This window comes from Lithobates pipiens, unplaced genomic scaffold (genome assembly GCF_037356315.1).
Source record: "Lithobates pipiens isolate NorthernLeopardFrog02 unplaced genomic scaffold, aLitPip1_a1.2 Scaffold_19, whole genome shotgun sequence".
In the NCBI taxonomy this organism is placed as follows: Eukaryota; Metazoa; Chordata; class Amphibia; order Anura; family Ranidae; genus Lithobates; species Lithobates pipiens.
Window position 1 is genome coordinate 30,279,758 of NW_027507764.1, and position 24,578 is coordinate 30,304,335.

Below are 24,578 nucleotides of genomic sequence, written 5' to 3' on the forward strand. Positions count from 1 at the left end.
ACTGAGACCCAACATTGGCAAACATCTTAACCCTTGTACACACGGTCGGATATTCCGATGAAAAATGTCCGATCGGACCGTGTTGTCGGATAATCCGACAGTGTGTGGGCTCCATCGGACTGTTTCCATCAGAATATCCGACGAACCAAGTTTTAGAGTTGGGCTATAAAATTTTCCGACAACATGATCCGATCGGACATTGTCTGATCGTTTGTAGAGAATTCTGATCGGACAAAGTGCCACGCATGCTCAGATCAAATTCCTAGACCAAAGCTATTGGCTACTAGCCTAAATGTAGTCCCGTCGTAACTAAATTACGTCATCACGTTACGAACGATCGGATTTTCCGACAACTTTGTCCAACCGTGTGTATGCAACACAAGTTTCAGACAAAATCCGACGGATTTTGTTGTCGGACTGTCCGACCGTGTGTACAAGGGCTAACACCTGACTAGAGGTCAAGTATCGGAACATTGTATGAGCTGACGATAGCTCACGCAATGCATTGGGGGACATTTGGTGGAAGGAATTCCAACCAAACATCCTTAAAGTTCAGATCTTCTCTAAACAGTCAGAGTGTTTGCAGTTTGAACGTATGCCTCGGACCTAATGTTTTGCTCTACCCTATCCATCATATAGAGTTTTGCCTACACTGATTTTTTTTTGTTCCTGAAGCATATGATTTCAAGGCTCATCTTACATTTTAATGATGCTTTGATCCATAATTAAAAAAATAAAAAATAAAATAATAATGTAGATAAGAAATCAAATGAGCAAAAAAAAATGTGTGTTCTAAGATGTCTATGTTCTTTCCTTCAATTAGGACACAAGTCTAGTACAAGTCCCCACAGTGCATCTATCAAGTCTGCCTCTTGATTATCAGGTGGTCATACGGACCTATGCAATTTCCACCTCGGCTCCTATAGCAAGTGAAGTAATCTCACCAGGTAGAAGACACGAGGCGGCACTTGCTGTAGCTCCTGAATGGACATCATTTCCTCTGTATACCATTTGTATTTGCATTTCTGCTTTCCATGGCACATGAAGGTATTTTAGAATGTCCATGGCTGAGCACCGCTCGGAAGCATTGAGGGCCAAAAGGACCCAAAACATTTGCCTGGCTTCAAGAGAGAATTCCCTCCACTTTTCTGGTGCTAAGGTCACATCCTTTCTGACTTGCCACCAAGCAAAGTCTCTGTAAATTGGGTCACGACCCTTTGCTTCTTTCCATGGGAATGATCCAGTCATAGCTGCGTAAATCAAGATACCAAAGGACCAGATATCAATGCTCGGGTGTAGAAGCAAGCAATCTCCTTGTTTCATGCTACACAGTTCTGGAGCTGTGTAGGGTATGAACCAGGACAAGGATGGTGCTTCGGTTCCCTGGAGCCGTGCCATTCCAAAATCTGCCACTTTGATAGTATTACATTCAATGTCCATTAGCAGAATATTGTCCGGCTTGATGTCACGGTGGACAATCCCTTTGCTGTGCATGTATTCCAAGGCACTCGCTATCTGAGGAATGCAGCGCTTCACCGTATCTTCATTTAAACCAATCTATTAAAAAAAGAAAAAACAGGAAAAATGAGTTACTAGACCACAACATGGAAAAATTTAATCAAATAAGAAGCCTATCTTATCCATCATACGGTGATATAGAATATAAGCTCAATACACTCAAAAAGATGCCTAAAAGGAAACCTGGTTTTTATACAAATATCAGAGTCACCATTGCTGGTGAAAGATCCAGGACCATCGTTCTCAACTTTTCTTCACAGCTGAGAAAGTTACATACCTAAAATCAAATGATACACAATCACACCAACTCACTGTAATGAGTGGGGAGTCCTTAACCCTCAGAAATACTTTAAAGAAATTAAAGACAAAGATTAAACCTTTTTCTTAACCTAAAGATTATTCATTTTGTATACAAAAAGAAAACTTACATTTTGCTTTATTAGGGAAAAAAGAGTTCCAGCCGTTGCCGCCTCCTGGACAAACACATAGTCTTTGCTTGTATGAAAGGCAACTTCATGTGTCCTGATGATGTTGGGATGACCGTTGAGGTTGACAGACACCCCATATTCAACCATGAAGTTGTCCATTGTAACCTTCTCCTTGCGAAGTATCTTCACAGCCACTAATTTACCTGTCAAACAGAGAGAGAGAGAAAAGAGAATTAGTAACATAAACCCAATGCAGAAGTTTGCTAAATTCCCATTGAAGTGTGCCAGAAGCTTGATTAAATCTACAGCAGTGACTCATTAAGATGCATAATCATCCCACCAAAACTGGAAATGAGGGGTGCTTTACTTACAAAGAACTTACTTTGAAAAGTACTTGGAAGCAATGTAAAAGAATGCTGTTTAACGCAAGATTAATGCTTTGTTAAGGCCGCGTACACACGGGCGGACTGTTCGCCCAACCTTGTCCGCTGAACAGTGTTTGGGCGGACAGTCCGCTCGTGTGTGGGCTTTCAGCGGACAGTTTCAGCGGACAGTTGGACGGACAAAGTCTTTCGGAAATTCCGAAAAACTGTCCGCTGAAACTGTGTTTGAGCGAACAGTCCGCCCGTGTGTGGGCCTGTCCGCTGTACTTTCGAAATGAGCGGACTGTTCCCGCTCGGAAAGTCCGCCCATTTTGAGCACGTGTACAGGTAGGCGGGGCCCGCGAAGGAGACATCGCGGGCTCCGCCGCCTGGAATGGGCTTAAAGGGGAACCCCAACGCCGAAAAAAATCGGCGTGGGGGTTCCCCCAAAGTCCACACCAGACCCTTGTCCGAGCACGCTACCCGGCCGGCCAGGAAAGCCGGCCGAACGAGCGCGCCCCCCCTCCTGAGCCGTACCAGGCCGCGTGCCCTCAACATGGGGGGGTGCCTTGGGGAAGGGGGGGCCGCGCGGCCCCCCCACCCCAAAGCACCTTGTCCCCATGTTGATGAGGACAAGGGCCTCTTCCCGACAACCCTGGCCGTTGGTTGTCGGGGTCTGCGGGCGGGGGGCTTATCGGAATCCGGGGGCCCCCTTCTTAAATACCGGCCCCCCACCCTATGTGAATGAGTATGGGGTACAATGTACCCCTACCCATTCACCTGTGAAATAAAGTACAAAAAAAAACACAACACAGGGAAAAAATATTTTATTGCACAGCTCCGGGGGTCTTCCGTCTTCGGGGGTCTTCTCGCCGGACTCCTCCGCTATCTGTGTGTAGCTCTTTTACTAGCGGAGGAGTCCGGCTTTCTTCCTCCCCGCCGCCGGCCTCTTCTCCCGACTTCGGGGGTCTTGTCCCCCTCTTCGGTTCTTCTGCCGGGCCACCGCGCCTTCTTGTAGCTCTTTTACAGGCGGTGGCCCGGTCTTCTGTCGCCGCTGTCGTCGCCGCCGCCGCCGCCTTCCGTTCTTGTTCTTCTTCTTGTTCTTCTTCTTCTCCTGGAGATGTTGACTCGACGAGCTCTCCGGCCGGAATGCCAGAGCCGCGCTGTGCGGTCACTTATATAGTGACAATGGGGCGGTGTCACATGGTATATGTCACATGGGTTGGTCACATGGTGACCCCGCCCCCTTACGATGTCATAGTCCCCATGTGACATCAACCCATGTGACCAACCCATGTGACATATACCATGTGACACCGCCCCATTGTCACTATATAAGTGACCGCACAGCGCGGCCCTGGCATTCCGGCCGGAGAGCTCGTCGAGTCAACATCTCCAGGAGAAGAAGAAGAAGAACAAGAAGAAGAACAAGAACGGAAGGCGGCGGCGGCGACGACAGCGGCGACAGAAGACCGGGCCACCGCCTGTAAAAGAGCTACAAGAAGGCGCGGTGGCCCGGCAGAAGAACCGAAGGCGGCGACAGAAGAACGGAAGGCAGCGGCGACAGAAGACCGGGCCACCGCCTGCAAAAGAGCTACAAGAAGGCGCGGTGGCCCGGCAGAAGAACCGAAGAGGGGGACAAGACCCCCGAAGTCGGGAGAAGAGGCCGGCGGCGGGGAGGAAGAAAGCCGGACTCCTCCGCTAGTAAAAGAGCTACACACAGATAGCGGAGGAGTCCGGCGAGAAGACCCCCGAAGACGGAAGACCCCCGGAGCTGTGCAATAAAATATTTTTTCCCTGTGTTGTGTTTTTTTTTGTACTTTATTTCACAGGTGAATGGGTAGGGGTACATTGTACCCCATACTCATTCACATAGGGTGGGGGGCCGGTATCCGGGGGCCCCCTTCTTAAAGGGGGCTCCCGGATTCCGATAAGCCCCCCGCCCGCAGACCCCGACAACCAACGGCCAGGGTTGTCGGGAAGAGGCCCTTGTCCTCATCAACATGGGGACAAGGTGCTTTGGGGTGGGGGGGCCGCGCGGCCCCCCCTTCCCCAAGGCACCCCCCCATGTTGAGGGCACGCGGCCTGGTACGGCTCAGGAGGGGGGGCGCGCTCGCTCGCCCCCCTTTCCTGGCCGGCCGGGTAGCGTGCTCGGACAAGGGTCTGGTGTGGACTTTGGGGGAACCCCCACGCCGATTTTTTTCGGCGTTGGGGTTCCCCTTTAAGCCCATTCCAGGCGGCGGAGCCCGCGACGTCTCCTTCGCGGGCCCCGCCTACCTGTGCACGCGCTCGAAATGGGCGGATTTGCCTCCTCCTTACGTGGGCGAGTCCGTTCATTTCAAAAGTTGAGCGAACTGTTTGGCAAACAGTTTGCTGAAACAGTCCGCTCGTGTGTGGGCAAGTCCGCTCATGCAAATTTTGAGCGGACTGTTTGCCGAAACTGTTTGACGAACGAGGTTGGGCAAACAGTCCGCGCGTGTGTACGCGGCCTAAATGCTTCCTATATGCAATGCTCAGGATAATATTCACAAGCTGAAAGTTAAACAATTTGTGTGTACACGTGGCTTTAAAGTTGTCCTACGGATTGTCTAGAGATGAGCAATTCTATTGATTCTTGGGTCTGAGATGTCAGACTCTGCATTTTTTTTCCAGAACAAACACACAATTGTTTTCTACCAGAAATAAACCGTAGCTGTTGGAAATTTGGAATTTTTTAAAAAACTTTGTTCCACTAATTCCATTAAATTGGTTTTGATGGCTCTGATGTGATTTGGAATCACAACTAATACTAAAAGTGTTTTCTTTACATGAACTAAGTTTTAATGTTTACCTGAACCCCGATGTTTGGCAAGGAGGACCTTTCCATATGAACCCGTCCCAAGTTGTTGGATGGGGTCAAAATGTTCTGAAATTTCCATCATCTTCAGATTTTCGGAGGTCTGGGTGATGAGTTGAAGGACATGCCTTGCGGTGTTCTTGGTCACCTTCTTGATATTAGAAGCCATTCTGGAATCATGACAAAAAGGAAAAAAAATACAGATTAATTTCTCTTGACCTAATTATGATAACAAACAGCATCAAACATCCCTCTGAATATTGCCCACAATCTATGGTCAGGATTTTATAAGCATATCCAAATTGGGGAGATATCATGTTCTGTATCATCTCTATTGATGGATTCATATGACAGCTAAAGGCTGACAGAGATTACAAACCAAGACATGGGTTTTGGTTGAATCTGATCTCTAAACTACAGCACTAGTGGAGAGCGGCTGGTCAAAAATAACATTCTAGTTAATAGAGGTGCAAATGTCACTGGTATTGCAACAATAAGGCATAAGAGAATTGAAATAACACATCCATGTAAAATTAAAAACAAAAAATTGTAATGGAGGAATTTGATACCCAAACTATTATTAAAATAAATTAAAAAAAAATAAAGAACCACATACTAAAAAGAAAATTGGATTGTGTTTTCACACCCAACTAATCGTGGAAATTACCAAATAACCTAAGATTTTACAGTTTTAATTTTACTTCATAGATATTTGAAGACAGAAGATCTCCATGTATGAGGTTGGTTATATATATAAAAAAAAAAAAAAAAGTATTGCAAGATAATGTGGATTTCTAATCCATGTATGGATCTCTACTCTGACCATAAATGGGAAGAGAAAAAAAAAAATCTAAATTTAAAGAACATTAAAGAGTTTGACTATTTAACTCACTGCCAAGTTATCTGTTACAAAAGAGTAAACAACAGGTTCTAAAAAGAAAGATCTTAATATTTTAGAGGAAACTATAAGGTTTTAAATGACTAACCTGACAAAATGAAGGTGCAGATGGTATCTCACTGGGTCTTCACTAGAGAAATCTTTGTAGACTTCACAACGTGTGAATTCTTCTTGAAATAGTTGCGGGATGAAGTAGTCAATGAAAATACAAACTCACTTTTGCTTCAAGTAAAAGTAAGATCAGTATGGACTGGATATACTGTGTGTGGGGTATATATGTGAGAAGAGGAGTGGCTATTGGTAATTGATGGGAGAACTTGATTGGCCAACACACAAGAGCTGCCCATTAACATATGACTGGAGACTTTGGAAAGAGATCTAGAAGGGTGGAGCAGGTAGGTCCATATCAATGGGGTTTGTGTATTCTGTTTTCTTTTGTGGAGGGTTGAAACCTGAGCCTGAAAATAAGTAATCCGAAGGATCTTAATATTATGCAATGAAAAATGAAAATGAAAAAAAAAAAAATCAAGCCACTACATTCAAAATATTTAAAATTTTAAAGTCAAATAAGTTGGCACGCTTTAACCACTTAAGGACCGCCGTATTGCCATTGTACGTCAGCACAATGGCACAGGCAGGCACAATCACGTACATCTACGTGATTGCCTTCCAGCGGGTGGGGGGTCCGATCGGACCCCCTCCCGCTGTTTACGGCGGTCCGATTCGGTCCAGGAGCGCTCCGTGATGAGGGGATGGCCGTTGGTTTTCGGCCACCCCCTCTGGATCGCTCCTGGCCAATGAGAAGCTTCCTCCCCTGTGTATTGTTTACACAGGAAGGAGGAAGTGATGTCATTCTCCTCGGGGCGGTCTTTTTGACCGGACTACGAGGAGAAGAGTAAAAGTAAGTGTGCACCAACACTACACTGACATGTAGGTACACACAGGCACACAAACCCCCCCCGATCCCCCCCCCCGATCGCCCCCCGATCCCCCCCGCCCCCCCTCCCCCCCCCAGTCACAGTGTCACTGATTGCATTGATCATTTCTTTACTGATCAATGCATTCAGTGTCAGTTGTGACAGTAAAAACTGTCAGGACAGTTAGTGTTAGGTCCAGGGTAGCCCCCTATCACCCCCCAATAAAGATTTAACCCACTGATTGCCCCTAGAGTTAACCCTTTCATCCCCTTTTGCCAGTGTCACTAAGCGATCATTTTTCTGATTGCTGCATGTGTCGCTAGGTAGCTAGTTATTTTTTTAGGTTCACCGCCAGGTTTTTATATCGCTAGGTACCCCGATATACTACCCAATAATGGTTTTAACCCCCAGATTGCCGCTAGTTAACCCTTTCACCCCCTTTTGCCAGTGTCACTAAGCGATCGTTTTTCTGATCGCTGCATTAGTGTCGCTACAGTCGCTAGGTAGCTAGTTATTTTTTTAGGTTCACCGCCAGGTTTTTATAGCGCTAGGTACCCCGATATACTACCCAATAATGGTTTTAACCCCCTGATTGCCGCTAGTTAACCCTTTCACCCCCTTTTGCCAGTGTCACTAAGCGATCATTTTTCTGATCGCTGCATTAGTGTCGCTACAGTCGCTAGGTAGCTAGTTATTTTTTTAGGTTCACCGCCAGGTTTTTATATCGCTAGGTACCCCGATATACTACCCAATAATGTTTTTAACCCCCTGATTGCCGCTAGTTAACCCTTTCACCCCCTTTTGCCAGTGTCACTAAGCGATCGTTTTTCTGATCGCTGCATTAGTGTCGCTACAGTCGCTAGGTAGCTAGTTATTTTTTTAGGTTCACCGCCAGGTTTTTATAGCGCTAGGTACCCCGATATACTACCCAATAATGGTTTTAACCCCCTGATTTCCGCTAGTTAACCCTTTCACCCCCTTTCACCAGCGATCACAGTATAAGTGTCACTGGTGACGCTGGTTAGCCAGTTAGTTATTTAGGTTCCCCGTCAGGTTTTTATATAGCGCCAGGGACCCCCATATACTACCTAATAAAAATTTGAACCCCCTGATTGCCCCTAGTTAACCCTTTCACCACTGATCACCGTATAAGTGTTACGGGTGACTCTGGTTAGTTTGTTTTTTATAGCATTTTATATTCAAATCCGGAAGGCAGTGCTTGGTTTTCGGGGTCCCGTACGTGGCTAGGCTCCCAAAAAGTCCCCCACATGTGGTATCCCCGTACTCGGGAGAAGCAGCAGAATTTATTTTGGGGTGTAATTTGACTTCTGCCCATAGCATGTGTGAGCAATATATCATTTAGTGACAACTTTGTGCAAAAAAAAAAAGTTTCTAATATTCCCGCAACTTTTGGCAAAATATAAAATATTCCATGGACTCAACATGCCTCTCAGTAAATAGCTTGGGGTGTCTACTTTCCAAAATGGGGTCATTTGGGGGGGTTTTGTGCTATTTTGGCATTTTATGGCCTTCGAAACTGTGATAGGTAGTGAGGAGTTAAATCAAAAATTTGCACCCTTAGAAATCCTGAAGGTGGTGATTGGTTTTCGGGGTGCCGTGCGCGACTAGACTCCCAAAAAGTCCCACACATGTGGTATCCCCGTACTCGGGAGAAGCAGCAGAATGTATTTTGGGGTGTCATTTCACATATGCCCATAGCATGTGTGAGCAATATATCATTTAGTGACAACTTGGTGCAAAAAAAAAAAGTTTGTAATATTCCCGCAACTTGTGGCAAAATATAAAATATTCCATGGACTCAACATGCCTCTCAGTAAATAGCTTGGGGTGTCTACTTTCCAAAATGGGGTCATTTTGGGGGGTTTTGTGCTATTTTGGCATTTTATGGCCTTCGAAACTGTGATAGGTAGTGAGGAGTTAAATCAAAAATTTGCACCCTTAGAAATCCTGAAGGTGGTGATTGGTTTTCGGGGTGCCGTGCGCGACTAGACTCCCAAAAAGTCCCACACACGTGGTATCCCCATACTCGGGAGAAGTAGCGGAATATATTTTGGGGTGCAATTCCACATATAACCATGGCATGTGTGAGCAATATATCATTTAGTGACAACTTTTTGTAAAAAAATTTTTTTTTTTTTTTTTTGTCATTATTCAATCCCTTAGGACAAAAAAAATAAATATTCAATGGGCTCAACATACCCATCAGCAATTTCCTTGGGGTGTCTACTTTCCAAAATGGGGTCATTTGGGGGGGGATTTGTACTGCCCTGCCATTTTAGCACCTCAAGAAATGAGATCGGCAGTCATAAATTAAAAGCTGTGTAAATTCCAGAAAATGTACTCTAGTTTGTAGACGCTATATCTTTTGCGCAAACCAAAAAATATACGCTTATTGACATTTTTTTTACTAAAGACATGTGGCTGAATAAATTTTGCCCTCAATGTATGACTAAAATTTAGTTTATTCGATTTTTCTTATAACAAAAAGAAGAAAATATCTTTTTTTTTCAAAATTTTCGCTCTTTTTCCATTTATATCGCAAAAAAAAAAAATCGCAGAGGCAATCAAATACCATAAAAAGAAAGCTCTATTTGTGGGAAGAAAAGGACGCAAATTTCGTTTGGGTGCAATATTGCATGACCGCGCAATTACCAGTTAAAGCAGCGCAGTGCGAAATTGCAAAAAGACCTCTGGTCCTTAAGGTGTTTATTGGTCCGGAGCTGAAGTGGTTAACCATGTAAAATCAATTTTTAAGATCATGTATAAAACATCTGTACAAGTAAACACATACATTCTTCCAGATATAGATCAACTGCTAAGAATCCCCCCTATGTTCTCCGAAATGTTTTTGTTCATTGGAGAGATCTGAGTGGACTTTCCTTGAAATTATGATATTTGTTTCTTTACTGCCACATTGTATTTGTTGTATTTTGTTTCCACAATCTGTCCACGTTGCTCTAATGCCCTGTACACACGATCGGTTTTCCTTCAGAATAAACTCTGAAGGTTTTTCTGTCGGTATTCCACTGAAACTGTCTTGCGTACACAAGATCACACCAAAGTCCGACCTTTCAGAACGCGGTGATGTACAACACGTATGTTGGGACTAGAAAAAGTCTCTCTCTCTCTCTATTCCGATCGTCTGTACCAATTCCGACCGCAAAATTCGTACACGTGTTCGGAAACTATTCGACACATGCTCGGAAGCATTGAACTTCATTTTCTCAGCTCGTTGTAGTGTTGTACGTTCACTGCGTACTTGACGGTCGAAAGTTCAGCGAACTTTTGTGTGACTGTGTGTATGCAAGCCAAGCTTGCGCGGAATTCTGTCTGAAAAACCATCCAAGATTTTTCCGACGGAAAATATGCTTGTGTATACGCAGCATAAGAGCCTTCAGGATTCTAAAATCCAGCTTTTTTGTGACATTCGCTTTTTTTTTGGTGATATTGGCCAGCCACAATCCGTTATTTTGTATGGCATTTTCTATCAATTTCTTTTTATTCAGTAAGCCATTATCGAGCGTATTTTCTGCTCATCCTTTTACATTTGGTCTGATTTCCTATGCCTTGCTTGATGAGATCTGGCAGCATGGGGTACACTGGTGAGGCCACCACCTTATCTTTTTAACGTTCACATTTCAAAAATACTCAGCCAGTCAGCGCACCCCATTCACAAAGCGATGAGCGACTCGCGCATGCACAGTAGGAAACGGGCAGTGAAGCCGCAAGGTTCCACTGCCTGTTTACCTTAGTTAAAATGGTGGCGCCGGGAACCGAGAGCCGAGGGACGGGTCAGCCTCGGGCGGCCGACATCACGGGCACCCTGGACAGGTAAGTCTGCTTATTAAAAGTCAGCAGCTACAGTGTTTGCAGCTGCTGACTTTTAAAAAATGTTTTTTTAAAACTGGCTCTCCTCTTTAAGGAGTATCTTTATATTTAACATCATGTACAAATTGTTCTTATGCCTAAGTGCTACAAAATAGGCAAGTATGAGCTAAAAATGGGCCGTTTATAGCAGATGGAACACATGGTTTCCAAGTAATTACATTAAAACTTTTCATTAACAAGTTGAGATAATGTAAAGAAAAGTAGTAATAGTAAAATAAATAACACAAAAGGTAACAAAAAAAACATTATATTTTTAAACCTATTAGTCTGAGACCGGAATATTCAGAACACCTAAGGTGTTGAAGCATAGAAATTTACCATGACAATAAGATCTACCCTGAAACGGTTTCAGTCCACACCCTACAAACAATATATAGAGGAGGAACTGAGGACAATGGTGACAGGATTCAGTAATTACAGTAAACAATCGAACAATTGTAGAGGTGATACCTCTACATACCTAGGCAAACATTTGACAATGAATTCCAACACCCTAAAAAATAGTAGAGGTGATTACTTAGACAGACAATGGCTTCCATCTTCTAGCCTCTTGTTGGGTTTCACCGAACCATCGTACCCTTGGGGATTGAATTTGGGAAATAGACAAGCATGTAATGTTTGAAAAATTTACTTACATTCAATGTAATCCTTCTTAAAAGTTTGTAAAGGTATGGAGAAAAATGTAGAGATAAATCTCTTTCTAATCTCAATCTTAAAATCTTCAATACCGGGGGGGGGGCACTTTCACCCCCTTCCTGCCCAGGGCCAATTTTCAGCTTTCAGCGCTGTCACATTGTGAATGACAATTCCGCGGTCATACAACACTGTACCCACACTAAAGTATCATCATTTTGCTCACACAAATAGTACTTTCCTTTTGGTGGTATTCAATCACCACTGGGGTTGTTAGTTTTTTTGCTAAATAAATGGGAAAAAAGACTGAAATTTGCAAACGAAAATACAAGTTTTTCTTTTGTTTCTGTTATAAAAATTTGCAAACAAATATTCTTTCCTAATGAATATAGGCCAAAAAATATTCTGCTACCTTTTTGTGTGATGAAAATAACCCAAATCGGTGTATATTATTTAGTCTGTAGGAAAGTTATAAAGTCCACAAACTATGGGATATATCTGAAAATCAATCAATCCTGAAATCTCATTTCTTGAGGCCCAAAAATGTCAGGACAGTACAGATACCCCTCAACTGACCCTTTTTGGAAAGTAGACAGTTCAATGTAGATAGTAAGAGGCATGGAGAGTTTTTTGAAGTCTTAATTTATTTTTATTTTTATTTTTTACATATAATTTTTTTTTTTTAACACTCTTTAACCAGAGAAATATAATGGTACCATAGTAACTTTGTACTACTCTGGGGAAGTGATCAGTTGAATTAGAATAACGTTTGGGTATGTTTGTAAATGGGAAAGGCCTGTCAGAAGTTGTTCCTTTTTATATAGCATTTGTTCTGGAGTATTTCTGACTGTTTCTTAATATCTTTGAATATTTCTGAATGTTTTCATTTTTTTATATGTTTTTAACCACTTCCCACCCGGCCAATGCGTATATACGGCCGGGTGGGAGCCGCCTGCTCCTGATAGGACGTTTGGGAACGTCATTCAGGAGCAGCGGGATCGCGCGCGCGCGCGCCCGCGCAGCGGCGCGATCCCGATGTGCTCGTGTCACCCGGACACGGCACATCTCAGATCGGCAGGAGGGCTCTGTGATTGGCCCTCCTGATCACATGATGGCCGTGTCCAATCACGGCCGTCATGTGATGTAAACAAACAGCCGGTTGCTAGGCAATCGGCTCTCCTCTCCTCACACGGAAGTCACCGCTGAGGAGAAGAGAGCAGATCGCTGCAGCTGGCTGATGATCAGTGAGTATGGGCTGCTTTTTACAGCTTTTTACTCACTGATCATCAGTGTAGTGTACACACACAACACACCACACAGTACAAACACAGTCCCCACATATGTCCCCAAAACACACATGTCCCCAAAACATACATGTCCCCAAATAATAAAAACACATGTCCCTAATAATAAAAACATGTCCCCCACATATGTCCCACTAAAATCACATGTCCCAATGATTATCTGCACACATATGTACGTGATCACCTGCACACATATGTACATGATCATTTGCGTACATATGTCCGTGATCACACAAACCAATTATTATACACTTAACGGAATTTTTTTTACCAAAAACATGTAGCAGAATACATTTTGGCTTAAATTTATGACAAAATTTGATTTTATTGGATTTCTTTTCAAATAGAAAAAAGAAAATATAGTTTTTTTTCCAAATTTCCGCTATTTTTGCGCTTATATCGCAAAAAAAAAAAAACGGAGTCGTGAATAAATAACACCAAAATAAAGCTCTATTTGTGCGAAAAAAATGATAACAATTTCATTTGGGTACAGTGTAGCATGACCACGCAATTGTCACTGAAAGAGCGAGAGCGCTGAAAGCTGAAAATTGGGCTGGGAAGGAAGGGGGTGAAAGTGCCCTGTATTGTAGTGGTTAAATATTTTGAAAAATAGAACATTTTTTAATATTTTAGAAAACCTAGATGATGTATTAATTATGAGGATGTTGTTACTATTTAGTATGGTAACTTGACCTAGATTTGTATGTTTTTTTGTTTTTCCCTCTTTTCTTGGTTGCTTTTGTTGTTTTTTTTTTTTTTTTGTAAATGTTTGGAATATAGCCATTAATAAAAGTGTTCATTACATAACAATTATTACAATCAGTAAGGTTACTTAGTTTCAGGCTGAAGTTTCAACCCTCCACACAACAAAACAGAATACAAAAACCCATTGATATGGACCTACCTGCTCCACCCTTCTAGATCCTTCCAAACTCTCCAGTCATATGTTAATGAGCAGCTCCTGTGTGCTGGCCAATCAGAACCTCCCATCAATTAGCAAAAGCCACTCCTCTCCTCCCATATAAACCCCACATATCCAGCCCTTCCACTTATCTTACTATTACTTGAAGCAAAAGTGAGTTTGTTTTGTCAATTGACTACTTCATATTGCAATTATTTCAAGAGAAAATTGACAAGTTGGGAAGTCTACGAAGATTCCATTAGTGAAGACCGAGTGGGAAACCATCTGCACCTTCATTTTCTAAGGTTTGTCCTTTTAGAGTAGTATAGCTTTTCCCTCTAAAATGATTTTTCTTTTTGAACCTGCAGTCTACAGATAACTTGGCAGTGAGATAAATAAACAAACTCTTTTAATGTTCCTTAAACTTTAAATAGAGTTTTCTTATTTTCACTTGCCATGTATGGTCAAAGTAGAGATCCATTTATGGATATTTTACAACACTGGCTGTTAGTGTATTGTATGGTTCTTGGTGTAGATCTTCAGGGGCCACCACCACCTATTGACAAATAGGTGCAAATATGCTACTTGATATATATTTATTTAAATGTATTTTATGAATTTGATTTTAAACTTTGCAAAAATAAAAATTATTATTTTTACTTCTATGAGTGTTGTGTGCCAATAAAGTCCATGGACTGTGGTCCAAAACTGAATACTTTTTTTTTTGTTTTAAATCTATATTTTTTATTATTTCACTTGCATTTATGGTCAGTAGAGATCCATATACAGATTGGAAATCCACAATATGTTGCAATACTTATTTTTTTTTATTACAACCAACCTGCTACATGGAGGGGTTCTGTATTCATATATCTATGAATAAAATTAAAATGTGAAATCTTAGATTGTCTGATAAGTCCATCATCCATCAGTTGGGTGTGAAAGCACAATCCAATTTTTATTTTAGTGTGTTTGTGTGTGTGTGTGTGTGTATGTGTATATATATATATATAATGTATGCATATTTGGGGTTCAAAAGTAATTTTCTAGCAAAAAAAACGTTTTTAACTTGTAAACACCAAATCTCAGAGGCTCGGTCCTTAAGTGGTTAATGAACGTTTTTCTCCCAAAATTGTAGGGATTGTATATTACCTTTTTATATTTTTAACCTTATTTACAGTGTGCAGGGCAGTTTATTAATCCATCATTTTCCCACATGATTTGCCTAAGCTGTGTGTTGAAGCCGCGTTTGGGTGAAATTGGGTATAGACCCGCATTGCAACTAAATCAGCTATTGTGGTCCCAGGAAAATTATCTATCATCTACTCTAAATTGGCAACTTTTTTGAAGTTGGAACCTATTTAAAATTTGGTATTATCCATCTTTTGGCTCCTCGAGATATATCTATTTCCGTCTTTCTTCCGGCTGAAGAAAGTCAGAAAGTTGTGTTATGAGCAACAAGAGATATTATTTTTAATAGTTTAAGGCACAGTTAAACACCCCCTTTTATAGTTGGTTGGGACTGTCCCGGGGCTATTTTATATTTTTAAGAGAAATTATTTTATTGTTGTGTTGATGTCTTTGATTATGTGATGAAATATTAAAATCACCAGAAATTCCAATTTTGTATGAAGCTCACAGTTTTTTTTCCCCATTCAATCCCAAAAAAAAAACTAGTGGTGTGTACCAGGCTTAAAGAGTATCTTTACATTTAGCATCATGTACAAATTAATTGTTCTTATGCTTAAATGCTACAAAGTAGGCAAGTATGAGCTACAAAGCGGCCGTTTATAGCAGATGGAACACATGGTTTCCAAGTAATTGCATTAAAACTTTTCATTAACAAGTTGAGATAATGTGAAGAAAAGAAGTAATAGTAAAATAACACAAAGCTAACCAAAAAACATAATATTTTTAAACTATTAGTCTGTGACTGGAATATTCAGAACACCTAAGGTGTTGAAGCATAGAAATTTACCATAACAATACGATCTACCCTGAAACGGTTTCAGTCCACACCCAACAAACAATATATAGAGGAGGAACTGAGGACAATGGTGACAGGATTCGGTAATTACAGTAAACAATCAAACAATTGTAGAGGTGATACCTCCTACATACCTAGGCAAACATTTGACAATGGATTCCAATTCCAACACCCAAAAAAATAGTAGAGGTGATTACCTAGACAGACAATGGCTTCCATCTTATAGCCTCTTGTTGGGTTTCACCCCACCATCGTACCCTTGGGGATTGGATTTGGGAAATAGACAAGCATGTAATGTTTGAAAAATATACTTACATTCAATGTAATCCTTCTTAAAAGTTTGTAAAGATATGGAGAAAAATGGATAGATACATCACTTTCTAATCTCAATGTTAACATCTTCAACACCGGGGGGGCACTTTCACCCCCTTCCTGCCAAGGGCCAATTTTCATCGCTGTCACATTATGAATGACAATTCTGCGGTCATACAACATTGTGCCCTCACTAAAGTATCATCATTTTGCTCACACAAATAGAACTTTTTTTTGGTGGTATTTAATCCAGCACTGGGGTTTTTTTTTCCGCTAAATAAATGGAAAAAGATTGAAAGTTTAGCAAAAAGAAAATGTGTACGATTTGATCCGTAGGAAATTTATAGAGTCCACAAACTATGGGATATATCTGAAAAGCAATCAATCCTGAAATCTCATTTCTTGAGGCTCAAAAATGTCAGGAATGTACAGATACCCCTCAACTGACCCTTTTTAGAAAGTAGACAGTCCAATGTATTTAGTAAGAGGCAATGGAGAGTTTTTTAAGCTTTTGTGTTTTGTTAATTTTTTTAAATGTATGTGTATGTATACTGTATGTGTGAATATATATAATATTATTATTGTTCACTCTGACTAGAAAAATATAATGTTACCATAGTAACTTTGTACATTTAATTTAACTGATCACTAGGGAAGTTATCAGTTAAATTAGAATAATGTTCGGATATGTTTGTAAATGGGAAAGGCCTGTCAGAAGTTGCTCTTTTATATAACATTTGTTCTGGAGTATTTTTGACTGTTTCTTAATATATTTGAATATTTCTGAATGTGTTTTTTTATGTTTTCAAATATTTTGAAAAGTAGAATAATTTTGAATATTTTTGAAAACTAGATGATGTATTAATTATGCGGATGTTACTATTTAGTATGGTGACTTGACCTAGGTTTGTATGTTTGTTTTTTGTTTTTTCCTCTCTTTTCTTAGTTGCTTTTGTTGTTGTTTGCTTATTTTTTTTTATATTTTTACCAAAAAAAAACTATTATAACAAACTTTACATGGCTAAAGTGTGCCAATGTAGTTTACTTCAGAATGTTTGGAATATAGCGGTTAATAAAAATGTTCATTACATAACAATTAATACAATCAGTAAGGTTACTTAGTTTCAGGCTGAAGTTTCAACCCTCCACACAACAAAACAGAATACACAAACCCCATTGATATGGACCTACCTGCTTCCCCCTTCTAGATCCTTCCAAACGCTCCAGTCATATGTTAATGAACAGCTCCTGTGTGCTGTCCAATCAGAATCTCCCATCAATTAGCAAAGGGCACTCCTCTCCTCCCATATAAACCCCACATATATTCAGTCCTTCCACTTATCTTACTATTACTTGAAGCAAAAGTGAATTTGTTTTTCCATTGCAATTATTTCAAGAAAAATTGACAAGTTGAGAAGTCTACGAAGATTCCATTAGTGAAGACCGAGTGGGAAACCATCTGCACCTTCATTTTCTAAGGTTTGTCCTTTTAGAGCAGTATAGGTTTTCCCTTTTAAAATTATAGTTTTTCTTTTTGAACCTGCAGTCTACAGATAACTTAGAAGTGAGATAAATAAACAAACTCTTTAATGTTCTATAAATTTAAATAGATTTTTCTTACTTTCACTTGCCATGTATGGTCAGAGTAGAGATCCATCTGTGGCTATTTTACAACACTGGCTGTTAGTGTATTGTATGGTTCTTGTTGTAGATGTTCAGGGGCCACCACCACCTATTGAAAGATAAGTGCAAATATGCTACTTGATATTTTTTTTTTATTATTAATTTTATGAATTTGATTTTAAACTTTTCAAAAATAAAATTGGTGGTTTTTACTTCTATGAGTATTGTGTGCCAATAAAGTCCATGGGCCGTGGTTCAAAACTGAATACTTTTTTTGTTTCTTTTAAATTTATATTAATTTTTATTATTTCACTCGTCATTTATGGTCAGTAGAGATCCATATACAGATTGGAAATCTACAATATGTTGCAATACTTTTTTTTTTTTATTACAACCAACCTGCTACATGGAGGGGTTCTGTATTCATATATCTATAAATAAAATAAAAATGTGAAATCTTAGATTGTCTGATAATTCCATCATCCATCAGTTGGGTGTGAAAGCACAATCCAATTTTTATTTTAGTGTGTGTATATATATATATATATATATATATATATATATATATATATATATATATATATATATATATATATATATATATATATATATATATATATATATATATATATATATATATATATATATATATATATATATATATATATATATATATATATAATTTATTGTATGCACATTTGGGGCAAAAAGTAATTTTCTAGCAAAAAAAAAGTTTTTAACTTGTAAACACCAAATCTCAGAGGCTCGGTCTTTAAGTGGTTAATGAACGTTTTTCTCCCAAAATTGTAGGGATTGTATATGACCTTTTTATATTTTTAACCTTATTTACAGTGTGCAGGGCAATTTATTAATCCATAATTTTCCCACATGATTTGCCTAAGCTGTGTGTTGAAGCCACGTTTGGGTGAAATTGGGTATAGACCTGCATTGCAGCTAAATCGGCTATTGTGGTCCCAGGAAAATTATCTATCATCCACTCTAAATTGGCAACTTTTTTGAAGTTGGAAACTATTTAAAATTTGGTATTATCTATCTTTTGGCTCCTCGAGATATATCTATTTCAGTCTTTCTTCCGGCTGGAGAAAGTCAGAAAGTTGTGTTATGAGCAACAAGAGATATTATTTTTAATAGTTTAAGACACAGTTGAACACCCCCTTTTATAGTTGGTTGGGGCTGTCCAGGGGCTATTTTATATTTTTAAGAGAAATTATTTTATTGTTGTGTTGATGTCTTTGATTATGTGATATATTAAATCACCAGAAATTCCAATTTTGTATGAAGCTGTCAGGTTTTTTTTCCCATTCAATCCAAAAAAAAACTAGTGGTGTGTACCAGGCTTAAAGAGTATCTTTTTTTACATTTAGCATCATGTACAAATTAATTGTTCTTGTGCTTAAATGCTACAAAGTAGGCAAGTACGAGCTACAAAGCGGCCGTTTCTAGCAGATGGAACACATGGTTTCCAAGTAATTGCATTTAAACTTTTCATTAACAAGTTGAGATAATGTGAAGAAAAGAAGTAATAGTAAAATAACACAAAGGTAACCAAAAAACATAATATTTTTAAACTATTAGTCTGCGACTGGAATATTCAGAACACCTAAGGTGTTGAAGCATAGAAATTTACCATAACAATACGATCTACCCTGAAACGGTTTCAGTCCACACCCAACAAACAATATATAGAGGAGGAACTGAGGACAATGGTGACAGGATTCAGTAATTACTGTAAACAATCAAACAATTGTAGAGGTGATACCTCCTACATACCTAGGCAAACATTTGACAATGAATTTCAATTTCAACACCCAAAAAAATAGTAGAGGTGATTACCTAGACAGACAATGGCTTCCATCTTCTAGCCTCTTGTTGGGTTTCACCCCACCATCGTACCCTTGGGGATTCGATTTGGGAAATAGACAAGCATGTAATGTTTGAAAAATATACTTACATTCAATGTAATGCTTCTTAAAAGTTTGTAAAGATATGGAGGAAAATGGATAGATACATCACTTTCTAATCTCAATCTTAACATCTTCAACACCGGGGGGCACTTTCACCCCCTTCCTGCCCAGGGCCAATTTTCATCGCTGTCACATTGTGAATGACAATTCCGCGGTCATACAACACTGTACCCTCACTAAAGTATCATCATTTTGCTCACACAAATAGAACTTTTTTTTGGTGGTATTTAATCCACCACTGGGGTTTTTTTTCCGCTAAATAAATGGAAAAAGACTGAAAGTTTAGCAAAAAGAAAATGTATATTATTTGATCCGTAGGAAAGTTATAGAGTCCACAAACTATGGGATATATCTGAAAATCAATCAATCCTGAAATTTCATGTCTTGAGGCCCAACAATGTCAGGAATGTACAGATACCCCTCAACTGACCCTTTTTGGAAAGTAGACAGTCCAATGTATTTAGTAAGAGGCATGGAGAGTTTAAGCTTTTGTGTTTTGTTAATTTTTTTAAATGTATGTGTATGTATACTGTATGTGTGAATATATATAATATTATTATTGTTCACTCTGACTAGAAAAATATAATGTTACCATAGTAACTTTGTACATTTAATTTAACTGATCACTAGGGAAGTGATCAGTTAAATTAGAATAATGTTCGGATATGTTTGTAAATGGGAAAGGCCTGTCAGAAGTTGCTCTTTTATATAGCATTTGTTCTGGAGTATTTCTGACTGTTTCTTAATATCTTTGAATATTTCTGAATGTGTTTTTTTATGTTTTCAAATATTTTGAAAAGTAGAATAATTTTGAATATTTTTGAAAACTAGATGATGTATTAATTATGCGGATGTTACTATTTAGTATGGTGACTTGACCTAGGTTTGTATGTTTGTTTTTTGTTTTTTCCTCTCTTTTCTTAGTTGCTTTTGTTGTTGTTTGCTTATTTTTTTTTATATTTTTACCAAAAAAAAACTATTATAACAAACTTTACATGGCTAAAGTGTGCCAATGTAGTTTACTTCAGAATGTTTGGAATATAGCGGTTAATAAAAATGTTCATTACATAACAATTAATACAATCAGTAAGGTTACTTAGTTTCAGGCTGAAGTTTCAACCCTCCACACAACAAAACAGAATACACAAACCCCATTGATATGGACCTACCTGCTTCCCCCTTCTAGATCCTTCCAAACGCTCCAGTCATATGTTAATGAACAGCTCCTGTGTGCTGTCCAATCAGAATCTCCCATCAATTAGCAAAGGGCACTCCTCTCCTCCCATATAAACCCCACATATATTCAGTCCTTCCACTTATCTTACTATTACTTGAAGCAAAAGTGAATTTGTTTTTCCATTGCAATTATTTCAAGAAAAATTGACAAGTTGAGAAGTCTACGAAGATTCCATTAGTGAAGACCGAGTGGGAAACCATCTGCACCTTCATTTTCTAAGGTTTGTCCTTTTAGAGCAGTATAGGTTTTCCCTTTTAAAATTATAGTTTTTCTTTTTGAACCTGCAGTCTACAGATAACTTAGAAGTGAGATAAATAAACAAACTCTTTAATGTTCTATAAATTTAAATAGATTTTTCTTACTTTCACTTGCCATGTATGGTCAGAGTAGAGATCCATCTGTGGCTATTTTACAACACTGGCTGTTAGTGTATTGTATGGTTCTTGTTGTAGATGTTCAGGGGCCACCACCACCTATTGAAAGATAAGTGCAAATATGCTACTTGATATTTTTTTTTTATTATTAATTTTATGAATTTGATTTTAAACTTTTCAAAAATAAAATTGGTGGTTTTTACTTCTATGAGTATTGTGTGCCAATAAAGTCCATGGGCCGTGGTTCAAAACTGAATACTTTTTTTGTTTCTTTTAAATTTATATTAATTTTTATTATTTCACTCGTCATTTATGGTCAGTAGAGATCCATATACAGATTGGAAATCTACAATATGTTGCAATACTTTTTTTTTTTTATTACAACCAACCTGCTACATGGAGGGGTTCTGTATTCATATATCTATAAATAAAATAAAAATGTGAAATCTTAGATTGTCTGATAATTCCATCATCCATCAGTTGGGTGTGAAAGCACAATCCAATTTTTATTTTAGTGTGTGTATATATATATATATATATATATATATATATATATATATATATATATATATATATATATATATATATATATATATATATATATATATATATATATATATATATATATATATATATATATATATATAATTTATTGTATGCACATTTGGGGCAAAAAGTAATTTTCTAGCAAAAAAAAAGTTTTTAACTTGTAAACACCAAATCTCAGAGGCTCGGTCTTTAAGTGGTTAATGAACGTTTTTCTCCCAAAATTGTAGGGATTGTATATGACCTTTTTATATTTTTAACCTTATTTACAGTGTGCAGGGCAATTTATTAATCCATAATTTTCCCACATGATTTGCCTAAGCTGTGTGTTGAAGCCACGTTTGGGTGAAATTGGGTATAGACCTGCATTGCAGCTAAATCGGCTATTGTGGTCCCAGGAAAATTATCTATCATCCACTCTAAATTGGCAACTTTTTTGAAGTTGGAAACTATTTAAAATTTGGTATTATCTATCTTTTGGCTCCTCGAGATATATCTATTTCAGTCTTTCTTCCGGCTGGAGAAAGTCAGAAAGTTGTGTTATGAGCAACAAGAGATATTATTTTTAATAGTTTAAGACACAGTTGAACACCCCCTTTTATAGTTGGTTGGGGCTGTCCAGGGGCTATTTTATATTTTTAAGAGAAATTATTTTATTGTTGTGTTGATGTCTTTGATTATGTGATATATTAAATCACCAGAAATTCCAATTTTGTATGAAGCTGTCAGGTTTTTTTTCCCATTCAATCCAAAAAAAAACTAGTGGTGTGTACCAGGCTTAAAGAGTATCTTTTTTTACATTTAGCATCATGTACAAATTAATTGTTCTTGTGCTTAAATGCTACAAAGTAGGCAAGTACGAGCTACAAAGCGGCCGTTTCTAGCAGATGGAACACATGGTTTCCAAGTAATTGCATTTAAACTTTTCATTAACAAGTTGAGATAATGTGAAGAAAAGAAGTAATAGTAAAATAACACAAAGGTAACCAAAAAACATAATATTTTTAAACTATTAGTCTGCGACTGGAATATTCAGAACACCTAAGGTGTTGAAGCATAGAAATTTACCATAACAATACGATCTACCCTGAAACGGTTTCAGTCCACACCCAACAAACAATATATAGAGGAGGAACTGAGGACAATGGTGACAGGATTCAGTAATTACTGTAAACAATCAAACAATTGTAGAGGTGATACCTCCTACATACCTAGGCAAACATTTGACAATGAATTTCAATTTCAACACCCAAAAAAATAGTAGAGGTGATTACCTAGACAGACAATGGCTTCCATCTTCTAGCCTCTTGTTGGGTTTCACCCCACCATCGTACCCTTGGGGATTCGATTTGGGAAATAGACAAGCATGTAATGTTTGAAAAATATACTTACATTCAATGTAATGCTTCTTAAAAGTTTGTAAAGATATGGAGGAAAATGGATAGATACATCACTTTCTAATCTCAATCTTAACATCTTCAACACCGGGGGGCACTTTCACCCCCTTCCTGCCCAGGGCCAATTTTCATCGCTGTCACATTGTGAATGACAATTCCGCGGTCATACAACACTGTACCCTCACTAAAGTATCATCATTTTGCTCACACAAATAGAACTTTTTTTTGGTGGTATTTAATCCACCACTGGGGTTTTTTTTCCGCTAAATAAATGGAAAAAGACTGAAAGTTTAGCAAAAAGAAAATGTATATTATTTGATCCGTAGGAAAGTTATAGAGTCCACAAACTATGGGATATATCTGAAAATCAATCAATCCTGAAATTTCATGTCTTGAGGCCCAACAATGTCAGGAATGTACAGATACCCCTCAACTGACCCTTTTTGGAAAGTAGACAGTCCAATGTATTTAGTAAGAGGCATGGAGAGTTTAAGCTTTTGTGTTTTGTTAATTTTTTTAAATGTATGTGTATGTATACTGTATGTGTGAATATATATAATATTATTATTGTTCACTCTGACTAGAAAAATATAATGTTACCATAGTAACTTTGTACATTTAATTTAACTGATCACTAGGGAAGTGATCAGTTAAATTAGAATAATGTTCGGATATGTTTGTAAATGGGAAAGGCCTGTCAGAAGTTGCTCTTTTATATAGCATTTGTTCTGGAGTATTTCTGACTGTTTCTTAATATCTTTGAATATTTCTGAATGTGTTTTTTTTTTATGTTTTCAAATATTTTGAAAAATAGAATAATTTTGAATATTTTTGAAAACTAGATGATGTACTAATTATGCAGATGTTGTTACTATTTAGTATGGTGACTTGACCTAGGTTTGTATGTTTGTTTTTTGTTTTTTCCTCTCTTTTCTTGGTTGCTTTTGTTGTTGTTTTTTTTTTTTTTATATTTTTACCAAAAAAAAACGATTAAAACAAACTTTACATGGCTAAAGTGTGCCAATGTAGTTTACTTCAGAATGTTTGGAATATAGCGGTTAATAAAAATGTTCATTACATAACAATTATTACAATCAGTAAGGTTACTTAGTTTCAGGCTGAAGTTTCAACCCTCCACACAACAAAACAGAATACACAAACCCCATTGATATGGACCTATCTGCTCCACCCTTCTAGATCCTTCCAAACTTTCCAGTCATATGTTAATGAGCAGCTCCTGTGTGCTGGCCAATCAGAATCTCCATCAATTAGCAAAAGCCACACTCTCCTCCCATATAAACCCCACATATATCCAGTCCTTCCACTTATCTTACTATTACTTGAAGCAAAAGTGAGTTTGTTTTTCCATTGCAATTATTTCAAGAAAAATTGACAAGTTGTGAAGTCTACA

The 24,578-nt window shown here is 38.4% G+C and overlaps 1 protein-coding gene across 1 annotated transcript; it reads right to left on the minus strand.

The window, feature by feature from the left end:
* Positions 1-897: 897 nt before the first annotated feature.
* LOC143997982 (serine/threonine-protein kinase SBK1-like) lies at positions 898-5,313 on the minus strand. The gene is made up of 3 exons (XM_077493782.1): positions 5,139-5,313; positions 1,947-2,149; positions 898-1,557 (listed from the first exon to the last, which is right to left on the minus strand). The coding sequence occupies exons 1-3, from the start codon at positions 5,311-5,313 to the stop codon at positions 898-900; spliced, it is 1,038 nt and encodes a 345-aa protein (XP_077349908.1).
* Positions 5,314-24,578: the final 19,265 nt, after the last annotated feature.

What these genes read in the sequence shown, in the direction of transcription:
- LOC143997982 (XM_077493782.1), bottom strand. Translation starts at nt 5,313, where the DNA reads ATGGCTTCTAATATCAAGAAGGTGACCAAGAACACCGCAAGGCATGTC. An exon ending in TGCCAAACATCGGGGTTCAG is followed by an intron (nt 2,150 to 5,138) that starts GTAAACATTAAA and finishes TCTGTTTGACAG; the next exon opens with GTAAATTAGTGGCTGTGAAG. An exon ending in TTTCCCTAATAAAGCAAAAT is followed by an intron (nt 1,558 to 1,946) that starts GTAAGTTTTCTT and finishes TTTTTTTAATAG; the next exon opens with ATTGGTTTAAATGAAGATAC.